Source organism: Caretta caretta, chromosome 20 (genome assembly GCF_965140235.1).
Source record: "Caretta caretta isolate rCarCar2 chromosome 20, rCarCar1.hap1, whole genome shotgun sequence".
NCBI lineage: Eukaryota > Metazoa > Chordata > Testudines > Cheloniidae > Caretta > Caretta caretta.
In genome coordinates, this window is record NC_134225.1 from 14,846,013 (window position 1) to 14,856,985 (window position 10,973).

A 10,973-nucleotide genomic window follows, 5' to 3' on the forward strand; every position below is an offset into this window, starting at 1 on the left:
CGTGTGGAAGAAGGTTGAACACGCACACAGCACACACACGCTTTATTATTGTTATAAACCTTTTGATATCTTAACGCATGAAAAGTTTTTATAACTTTGTTTGGCATAAAAGTTTTACAAGGTTTTTTTTTATTATTATTTCCATCGAATGTCCGTCACAATAAATGCTCCCTCATAGGCTGGGGGAGCTTGCTGTATAGTTACGTTAATGACACACAGACTAATTGTGAAGGACCTTTCCATGTGACGTACAAACACCCGACCTGTTTCCTATTCCTCCCTGGATTCCCTACACAACATATTGGAAGCTGCTGTAGGTTACTTTGTTGTGAAATATTGCACAGGGGGAAAAAGGCGAGAGAGCAAACTTCTAATTGGCTTTTTGCGGAATAATAACGTACCTTTAAGTTGGGTTCCATACAGGGTAAATCACTTCCACTTTTGCAGAAAATGCAGGTGTTTTTTTTGTTTTGTTTTAAAGAACTGCAAATGCACATCCAGGAATAAAATGTACAGGGACTGTAGTTATGTTAGACATGGCTGTTCACACACCACGCACACACATATACATACACACGACACACACACATGCAGAAAGACACCAACCCACTCTCACATGCACACTCTCCTAACAGTTCTCGAGTTGAGGAACGTAAACTTGACTGTGTGATAAGTGCGGTCCTCTCAGGGCGAGTTCTCTTTGGTGACATGTAAATAAACTACTCTGTTGAACAACTCAGCAAGACCGGCAAACAATAGCCATGAGGGAAAGCCATCCTGTTACTATTTGCACTTTCCTCATGGGTTTGACGTTGCCTTGGAATTTGGCAAAAATGGGATTAGAAAATCCGAAGAACAAAGACATTGGCTTTGGCAAGTGGATTGGAAGCGACCATCAATTGAGCTAATCTTCGCCTGTGGATCATAGGGTGAATTCATTTATTTGTGTGCGAGTAACTTTGGTAGGAGCCATAGCTAAGCCCGACGGAGAGCCAGGGCTGTGTACAATGTAAATAAATAGCTTGCTCTCCCAGTTTCCTTGTCTTGGAGACTCTCGTGGGTCGTAACATTTTGGAATAGCCATTATTTTTTTTCTCCCGGTTTACCCCTCTTCTGGGTGGAGGGCAGAGAATTTGGTGTTGAAATATCGTGCGGGCTCTACCATTGGGGGGGGGGGGAATCACTTTTGTGAGGTAATTCTGGTTTTTAATGAAAGCATTTTTAACTGACACTAGAGTTGGGAAGGAAAAATAAAAGCCAAACTACTTCTTCTGGTTGGCGTGCATGGCTGAGTGCTTCTTTGCTATCAAAGAGAATATTAAAACCTGACTTATATTATTTTTTTCCAAAATGGCGTCTCATTAAGGCCTTGCTTATCCGTCTTTAATAAAGTTGGAAATATACGGATGCACAGCATATGTTAGATTTAAGCACGTTCTTCTGCTTTTGATAACTTCTAAATTACAACATGAAACCACAAGAATGTGGTTTGCAACCTCATAAGGCCTTTTGAATCTTTAGTTTCTGAATTAGAATATAGCATATAGCTGATGTAGCCCATAAAAGACTTTATTAGTTTTAAACAAAAGAACAGACTTAATGTAAACATTACAGTTGTTTATGCCCTACAAGTAGTTGGGCAAATTCGTTCGTTTTAATTGTTGAAAGAGGGTTTAATACCCTTCTAGGAATTAAGTGATACATTCTTAAACACGTCGGTTCCACTGCTTTTAAACGGTGGTTGATATAAACAGTGTGTTTCTATACAAATGGTTGTTAAAAGAGCTGAATCTCTTTGAATCAATTTAGTTTTGCAAACAATAAGTATTTAAGGAAACATGAGTGTTTATTTCAAGGTTATATTTCAGGCTGAGGACTTTAAAAATAACTAAATAACTCTCCGAATATAAATAGATACGTAGATAAATATTCTTATACCATCGTGCTCTTTACTGTAATTCTACTGTACCTACTACTGATTCTATATTCTCAGATCAAGGTGAATCTAGCAAAATAAAATGATCTTATACTAGAACAATTCTCTGTAGTATATTTCAACCCAATAGGGGCGGAAATTCATGTGTATTCAATTTTTTGGAAATAGCTTTCTCTTTTCCTCCTGTGAAAAAGTGGAATTGTTAATATCCCACCACTTACCTAATGACTGATACTTGGTTGAAGCTATATTTGAAACAAATTTAGAAGCACTTAGCAGATGGGGATTTCAGTTTTATACACGTATTGCCGACGATATCAAAATACCAGCATTTTAATACAACTTTCTTCAGATTTCCTATGTGTAAAGACAGAATGTTTTGCTATTTTTCTAATTTAGTATGTTTTAACATTTCAGAAGGCACTTAAGTCTTTTTACTTTTTCACACACTTCCCCTCCGCCCCAGTAATTATATCATTTTCAAAGGAATATGCCCAAGAAGTAAAATGCATCAATTTTCAAAACATTTTAAGCTCTCCTTTTAGCTTAGAAATGTAATCATATCATGAAATATGGCCCCAAACGCTTTTTGCTTTAGAAGCATATAGGAATTTAGATTCTCAGGACAACTGCTTAGACTCCACAACCTCTGATATGAACCCTTCTGTTATTTGTGTAACATTTAAGTTTGTTAACGCATGTGGAAAATTACAGGAAACACTCCCCATTGAATAAACTTTTAAAAAATCCTGGCACACTATTATTTTCTTCTGTCACCCACACCACTCATGCCTGTATCTGAATTACTCTCTCCAATTTTCTCCCAGTGATCAAAGGGTAACCAGACTAAAACCAGTATATTAGAGTCTGAAGACTGCTATGTTGGACGTAGGAAAACGTAAACACAGTTTTCAATGCCACCTCAAGGAACATAATATCATTCCATAATTCTATGACTTAAATTACTCAGAAAGAAGGAAGTAGAATAAGAGGGATTGTAAAGTTTGATAGATTTCTTGTGGTGATAGTTTACAGTTTCTAAGCCAACATATAAAGGCGTGGGTTTTATTTTTGCATCACTGTTATTGTACTCCAGTGTACATTGTCATAAATCAGAATTATTTCTGCTGCAACATGGGGGCATAATACCGGGCAGAAATACAAATTTAAGGTGATCATTAAAGTGTTGCTACCAAATACTTCCTAGACGAGAAAATGAATGTTTGTAATAAAAATGTAAGAAAAGTTGGTAAAAATACAATGGACATAAGAGGCAATCCCGTGCATAGCTCTCTGTGAAATAATTAGATTGAAAAGGAGGCAGGTAAAATAGAAGGTGTGCGTTTGAGATATTCTTTGTGTGAGATATTATACACGTGCATTTTAAATTCATAGGGCAAAAATGGGCTGGTTGAGTCTTTTTTTCCCTCCCTTAAAGACTCACCATGTGTGGCTAACAAAGAACACAGGTTCTGAGGAATCACATTAGCTGATTTCTTGATATTTTTAGGCAATTATCTGCCTTTGGAACTCAAAACAGGACAACCTCCCAGTAAAGAAAACAGCAGAACATCAGCCGCTTGCTTCAGATACATAGGCATTGAGGGAAAGGCACACATGAAAAGGGGGATCCCCCTCCCCGCCCCCCCCCCCTCACACACACACACACCCACGCACACACAGAGACACAGAGATGTTTATGTGACATAGACTTCATTAGTTTCTTAGCTCTAGTATAAATAAAATACCACAGGTTATTCCAAATGTCTTTGTGAAACAGAAAGTTATCTATGAACATGTGTGCATCTCTCTGTGAATCTATGTCATCTAGGTACATTTGCATCAAAGCGTGCTTTGTGTGTATGAACATTCAGCATCTATATTGTTTTCCTAAAAGTGTGTAAAATTCAAAGTAGGTTATTAAAGTCTTTGCCACACATAGGCTCTCTCCTTTTAAGTTTTAATAGCGTTTGTTCGTATTTATTTTCTGTAATTAGAGTAAAGCATTTTTCCCAACGGGGGTTCTACTTAAGCTGATGAATTTTATTTCTTTTTCCATTAATGACCCATGTTTATCATACTTTTAATTATTTTTAACTTTAAACAATATTCGGTCTCCTGGAGATGTCCTCTGTGTTCCTTGCTAACCTCGATTCTCTTTCGATATAACAACAAAATCTACGTTGAAGTTTTTAAAAATCATATATTATTTTCGATTGAACTGGTTTTTCTGCATGCTGTCCTATTTGTTTCAAAAGCTCTTGAGCAGCATCTTGGAAAAGAGAGTTTAAAATATTTCAAACGTTTTGCATAAATTTATTGTTTTGGCAAAAGCTAGTGCACAGAATGACTGTTAACAATGTAAATCTTTATTTTATATACACAAAATGTACACATTCTTAAAATATGAGGTTTCCACGGTAGATCTTCCGTTTCCAACAGGACGCACCGATACTGCATTTACTCCAGATTCTATAAAGGCTTCTGGGTCTGAGAGAGAGAAAATTCAAATTATTTGATGTTGTTTAATCTTGATTACAACGCATTAATATCTTCCTTTGATAAAAGCACAGGAATACATGGCAAAAATCAGGAAAACATATTTAATCTGCAGGCAGACAATCCAGGAAACTATAAGGTCAAATTCTGGTGTCCCAGAAATGCACATGTGAAATGTTTGACTGACCAGCATAAATTATTAGGTAGCCAGATCAGCTGCAAAAATAAAGTAGAAGGGGGGGGGGGGGAAAGCAGCATAATACAAAATTGGGTTGGTCTTTAATTTCATCACCTATAAATGAGAAAATATTGGTTCCCATACTAAAGTTTTATTCTTTGCTTATAAATATTATGTGGAATTTTCGTTGGATATCATAAAACTGAACGATTTCTATCAAACTGTTTTTAAAAGACCTATGCAGATAACACAAATAGAGGCAATAAAGTCGCAAATAGCTTTCCAGGGGAACCAAATGGCGTCTGAAGCGGAGGAAACCTTTTACTGTGTTGTATAAGAGGGGGACACACAAAATTGTATAATGCACTTTTAGGCTGTCTCGGCCTAAGAGATTTAAATTTGTCACACTGGAGGATGCGAAGAAGAGAAGATTGGAAAGACTCTTGAAAGTTAAAGCAGAGTGGAATTGTGAAAGACTTCTGTAACACCTTGGGGAAAGATGGTTGCAGAAAAGGTCTGAATAATCTACACTTTAAAGCGCTACAAATTACGCAAAATGGTCCGGTTCAACTTTTCATGTTTCTATGTAATTTTCCCCACCGAATTTGTTCCCCTTTCCCCCCCTTATGAAAGGTCGTGGGGGTGGCTTTTTTCCCCTTGAAAGTGACTCTGAACCCGTGTGTCTTTCCAATCGGTTGTAATGATCTTGAAATTCGAGGCTTTCTTTCTTTCTTTTTATTTATTTATACCTTATTCCCATTCCTCGCCTAACCTAAGATCAGCGTTATCTAAGGAGGATTGCCTGCCCCGCTAGCAAAATTAATATACACTAAAACAATTTATCTTAATTGCTACACGACATTAGAAAATGTCCAGTAAAGAAATGAGGCAAAAGGAAAACACAGAGGTAAAAAATTCCACCTCCACTTGTACTAGTAGTTATTGTTCTGTGGTCGTTAAATTAAATGGGGGGAAAGTTAAACCCACCTAACAGTGACACAGTTTAACAAAATGGGGAAAGGGAAATAATCTGTCAAGAAACAAACTTTTTCTTTTAGTCCCCACAGTAAAAAATCATACCAAATCGGAAAGTTTGTTTTGGGAAATCCATGTGCTAAATATTTGGTCAAATACAATTTTGATTTTTTTTTGTTATTTCCTGAAGAGGCAAAACAAACCAAAACAAACCCCCACCATCCCCCGGTTGTCCTTTTTTTATTTAAAGATCGATCAAATTTATCAAATTTACCCTTTTTCCGTCCCACGAATACATGTATTTTGCAAGATTTTTGCATATCACAGACGCTATTTTAGCAAAGAAACTTAAGACAGTTAACACTGGAAGTGGATTATTTTTAAAAAACGGTATGTTTCGGGGGTGGGGATGCAACGCTTTATCCATACCAAAAAGAAGAAGAAGAAGAAGAAGAAGAAGAAGAAGAAGAAGAAGAAAAGAAAAAGGAAATAAAAAAGAAAACGGCTTTTTGTTGGTATATAAAAAAACCCTGCTTTCCAAGTATGCACACAGGTCTATTTTAGACGTGCGGGGGTCAAAAAGCACCTAAATTAAAGACTGAAACCATCTCTGTTAAACTTTTTTACATATTTGTACTGATTCCAAATACATTTTAAAAAACAAAGCAGAGGTCTAAAGAGGCATCGATCCCACAATTCCACCCTTTAAAGAACTGCACCCACCCCACAGTTAAAAAGAAACAAAATCCCCCCAACCTTCGATGAAAACCCAAACCACAGCAACTGAAATATTTCAAGTTTTGTTACAGAAGAAAGAAGAAGGGGAGGGGGGGAACACAGCACTGGGAATCTAGCTAAGAAGAGAGAAAGGAAGGGGGGGAGTTAAATTAGGGTTTTTTTTGGGGGGGGGTCTCTGCCTTTTACTAGAAATTGGATTTATTTCGGCCAAAAGAAGGAAAGAAAGGCAAGGCAAAGAAGGTTGGTTATTTCCTGACCTTTTTATTTGGATTTGACTTTGCTTGTATTTACGCGTTCGCTTCCCTTTTTTGTTTCCCCCTACTCTGCTGTAGACACGCGTTGGTTCATTGGTAAACAAACTCCCGCAAACCGCGGGGGCTTTTCTCCTTTGTTCAAAGTGAAGGTCCCGGGCATCCTACCCGGCAGAGACTGATAGATGTCGCTGTTGCTCTATGCTAGTTTTCTCCACTCGCAACAACTTGACCCTTGTGACGTCATCGGCGTCTGAATCATCAAGGCCATTTTCAATCCTCATTGGCCTGGCCGTCACGTGGTGGGGGACCAATGCGTGGATAATTATGGGGCTGCTATTTTTCCCTAAAAAAAAGATGTCAGCCCTTGGCTGTAGTATTCCTCTTTAAAATCCCTCCCTGACAATGTCATGTCCCAACAATGTGACTTCTAACTCCTTTTTGATGGACTCGCTGGCCGGTACCTGTAGAGGCGAGAATTATTCCTCTAACCAAGGAATGTATATGCAGCCCGGGAGCGATTTCAGCTGTGGAATGATGAGAAACTGTGGAATTATCCCGTCTCTTTCCAAAAGAGACGAGGTGAATAACGCCAGCCTGTCTCTCAACACCTATCCATCTTACCTTTCTCAGCTAGACACTTGGTGTGACCCAAAAAATACTTACAGAATCGAACAACCTGTTGCAAGACAGCTCCCATCCTGCTCTTTCCCAACCAATGTCAAAGAAGAGAATGTATGCTGCATGTATAACGCTGATAAAAGGGCGAAAAATGCCACAGAGACAGCCCTCTACCCCAATCAAATGCCTGATTCTTGCCTAAATGATCATGAAGTCCCTGTTCCTAGCTACTATCGAGCCGGCCAAGGTTATTCCTCTATGGAGAAGACGCCAAACTGCAACAATCCAAATGAGTTTGAGGCAAGTTTTGACTCCAGGGCGAGTCTGAACCCAAGGAGTGAGCGTCTGGAACAACAACAAGCCCCACCACCAGTGGCTAAAGTGAGTTTCCCCGAAAACACAAAAACAGATAATACCCAGAATACATCCACCAACGAAATTAAAACAGAAACAAGCGCCCCAGCTCCAAAAATAACCCCTTCGGAAGCAGAGAAAGACCTGAATAAAAGCACTGACAACAGCACAGACAATTCTGACAATGAAGCAAAAGGTAAGGGATCATCCACTATCGGTAACTGGTTTCAGAAAATGATCAGCATAACGATAATAATATTCATAAGGTGCACTTTACACGGCACACTCCGCCGCACGTATGTCTGAATGGCTGCAGTCGTTTTTAAATTCTTTCTCGAAATAAAAATCACTGCGAAAATGGAGCAGTCAAATGTGTTAAAGCACATCCTCTCGCTGTTTGAAAGGGAGACTTGTGCATGTATTTAGTTAGGTATGTAGCTGCTAGGAATGGTGTATATCTAATAAGATTAGGTGGCTTTAAAAAATCGCCTAAAATGGCTATGAGTTCCAAAAAGATCAGTTCAGCCAGACATTTACCTCATGTTATTTTCTAGTCAAATGTTTTATGTGGTCGTGTAAGGCAGATTTTACTCTTTTTACTTGCTCAGTATAAAATGTCTGAGAAGAAAAAGAAAAAGAAAACACAGATCGAGTCTTATTTTCACTTGCAACCAGCTCAGGTTGGAGTTGTGTAGTGTGTTTCATTCCATTGCTTGTTGAAAAAGCTTTTCCCTGGCGAATTGAGATCTTGTTTGTGAAGGCAAAATTGTTTCTGGGTGTGAAACAGATGTTTTAAGTTTGGGTTTCTATGAGGAGAGACTGCCATTTACCATATTGTATTTTCATTGTAGAGATTTCATGTGGGTTGAAATGTTTGTTTATCTTAATATTCCGTTGTCCTGTAGACCTAGATTCAAGATAGACTGTTTTAAGTATTTTTGGGGTCATTAAGTAGAGGTATATGTATGAATGAGTGGAATTCTCTGAAAATTTGGCGTAAAATGCATAGTACAAAATATTATTGGGAGCGGATGGAGATCTAAGCAACGGATTTTATTATTTGACTATGGTCCATGGGTTAAAATAGCTTCGGTGTCCAATAATTTGTAATATGCTAGAAATCAAGCAGAAACGAAGCAGTTTAGTAACTATGTAGTTTGTATATGCATATACATATACGTGCATGTGGTATGGTGTGTATACTCACATACATCCTCTGTGTATGGGTACCAGAAGAGCATACAGATATTTCATACCCACTGTCGTTCTTGTGAAAGATATCTTCATACAAAATCACCTTTTAAATTGGCCTTTCAACAAAACAAAATATATAGTCCAAAACATTCTTTTCATTTTATTCCACATCCAATGACATTATTTTATCTGACAGCTGAGTTACAAATACACAAAACACAAAGTCAAGTTTATCAAAATCCCTACAAACTTCTCTTCACAAAGCGCTTTCTATTTTCATGTCAAGATATATTTTCGTGGGAGTTAACAGAAAGATTATTTTGGTTTTGAACTATAATTTGGGTGGGGAAAAATAAAGGTTTCTCCAGAAATATTGGTGTTAACTAAAATGGGTGTATGTTTAAAGTAATTGACTTCCAAACTTTTGCTTTTTCAGAAATTAATATATTGTGAATAGCATTTTTAATCGTCAGAACCAGTATGAGGCGGATTTTGTTTGTTTGTGGTTTTCTTTAAATAAAATTATTTTAAAGCTTAAGTTTTCCTTTCTGTTGAATCAGAATTTTATTCATTGCCAAGGTGCAATTTTTGAATTCAATTCAAGAATTTTGGAAAGCTAGAGGCTTAGCGAGAATTTCAAAGGCTCAATAGCATGAAAGGGCATCTGCAAACTTAAAGGTGGCTTAATTGCAAATATACTCATTGTTAAGGCATAAATGGTCAAGTAGAGTTCTTATTTCCAATCGCAGAATCTTCTGAAACTAGCATGAATATAAAAGTAAGTGGATTATTGTAGTCATAGGACATGTCATTTTCTTTTTTCACAGTTAGACATAAATATAGGCGACTACTGATGTCAGAATTTTCCCATGATCAAATTCAAATCCCAAGTATTTTATATCTCTAGCTCTATCTATATGCTATATAGATATTGCAGACACATGCATTTGACTTTATGAAGTGTGTGTGTAAGTGTATAAGAGAGGTGTGTATATATAAGAAATATATTTACAAGGATAAATATATACACACACTTTATATAGGCAAATCCATTTCAGATAGTCTGTGTTTACGAAAAATACACTTGGAGCTTCACAGACTCCAAGCATCTGACCTCTGTCAGAAGACAGTGCTTCAGTGAGCCAGATATTTCAGAGGGTAATAATCAGATTTCACCTTAGATGATGCTTTTGTAGTAAAGCGTATGTGTGTGTGTAGAAGGAAGTAATGGCAGAACAGTTACGGAACTTAGGAAAGTTACACTGTTGATTTTAAGATTTTTAAAAAGCCTTCATGTGGTACACGAAAGGCCATGAATAATTTAATAAAATTATATTCTGTTGACATGTCTGACGTGTGGACAACCCTGCACTCTAGAATAGTGTAAGAGCCGAAAAGAAATTGTATTTCACTATGATATCCGTTACTTGAACTAGGGATAGTTCGTCTGTGAGCTATAACTTAGCCTTGGCTACGTGGATCTGAAGTATAGGTTCATATTGTTAAAGTGGATTTATTCAGCGATTTGGTGATAGTCGATGGAAACAAATGGACATTTAAATATGTATTTAATGAGTTCTTTAAACCTAAAACACCTCAAAAATAAAAATAAATGAAGACATAAGCACAACCCTGTTATTTGTGCATAGGGGAGTAATTGTTCTCCACCAAAGAAGCTGCTTTTTAACAATCTTTAGCCTGGTAAATTCTCTTTCCTATTCCACGGATACTTATATAATAATGTTATTTTTAACAGAGGATATAAAGGCAGAAAACACTACAGGAAATTGGCTGACAGCAAAGAGCGGAAGAAAGAAAAGGTGTCCTTACACTAAACACCAGACGCTGGAATTGGAGAAGGAATTCTTATTCAATATGTACTTGACCCGTGAGCGCCGCCTGGAGATTAGTAAGAGTATTAACCTGACAGACAGACAAGTCAAAATCTGGTTTCAGAACCGCAGGATGAAACTCAAGAAAATGAACAGAGAGAACCGAATTCGCGAACTGACTTCCAATTTTAATTTTACTTGATCGTGCTCAATAATATTTAAGGAAAGGGGAAAGGGGAAAAAGAAACCTTGTTCATTTTTTTTTCTGGGTATCAATGCAATGCGTATGCAAAAATTAAGGACCTCAGTCATTTGGGTATTTGCAGTTTGTAGAGCGAAGATGCATCGGTATAAGCATGAGAATATATATTGCATCCATGTTTCTATGTAAAATA

At 37.2% G+C, this 10,973-nt stretch overlaps 1 protein-coding gene across 1 annotated transcript in view; it reads left to right on the forward strand.

Moving 5' to 3' along the window:
- The first annotated feature begins 6,937 nt into the window (after window positions 1–6,937).
- HOXC10 (homeobox C10) overlaps window positions 6,938–10,973 on the forward strand; it is a 4,405-nt gene continuing 369 nt past the window's right edge. Inside the window, exons 1-2 of the mRNA XM_048831785.1 lie at window positions 6,938–7,748; window positions 10,503–10,973. The exon at window positions 10,503–10,973 is cut by the window's right edge and continues 369 nt beyond it. Of these exons, the coding sequence (XP_048687742.1) occupies window positions 6,983–7,748; window positions 10,503–10,780 (1,044 nt within the window). The 5' untranslated portion in view covers window positions 6,938–6,982 and the 3' untranslated portion in view covers window positions 10,781–10,973. The remainder of the gene's footprint in view (window positions 7,749–10,502) is intronic.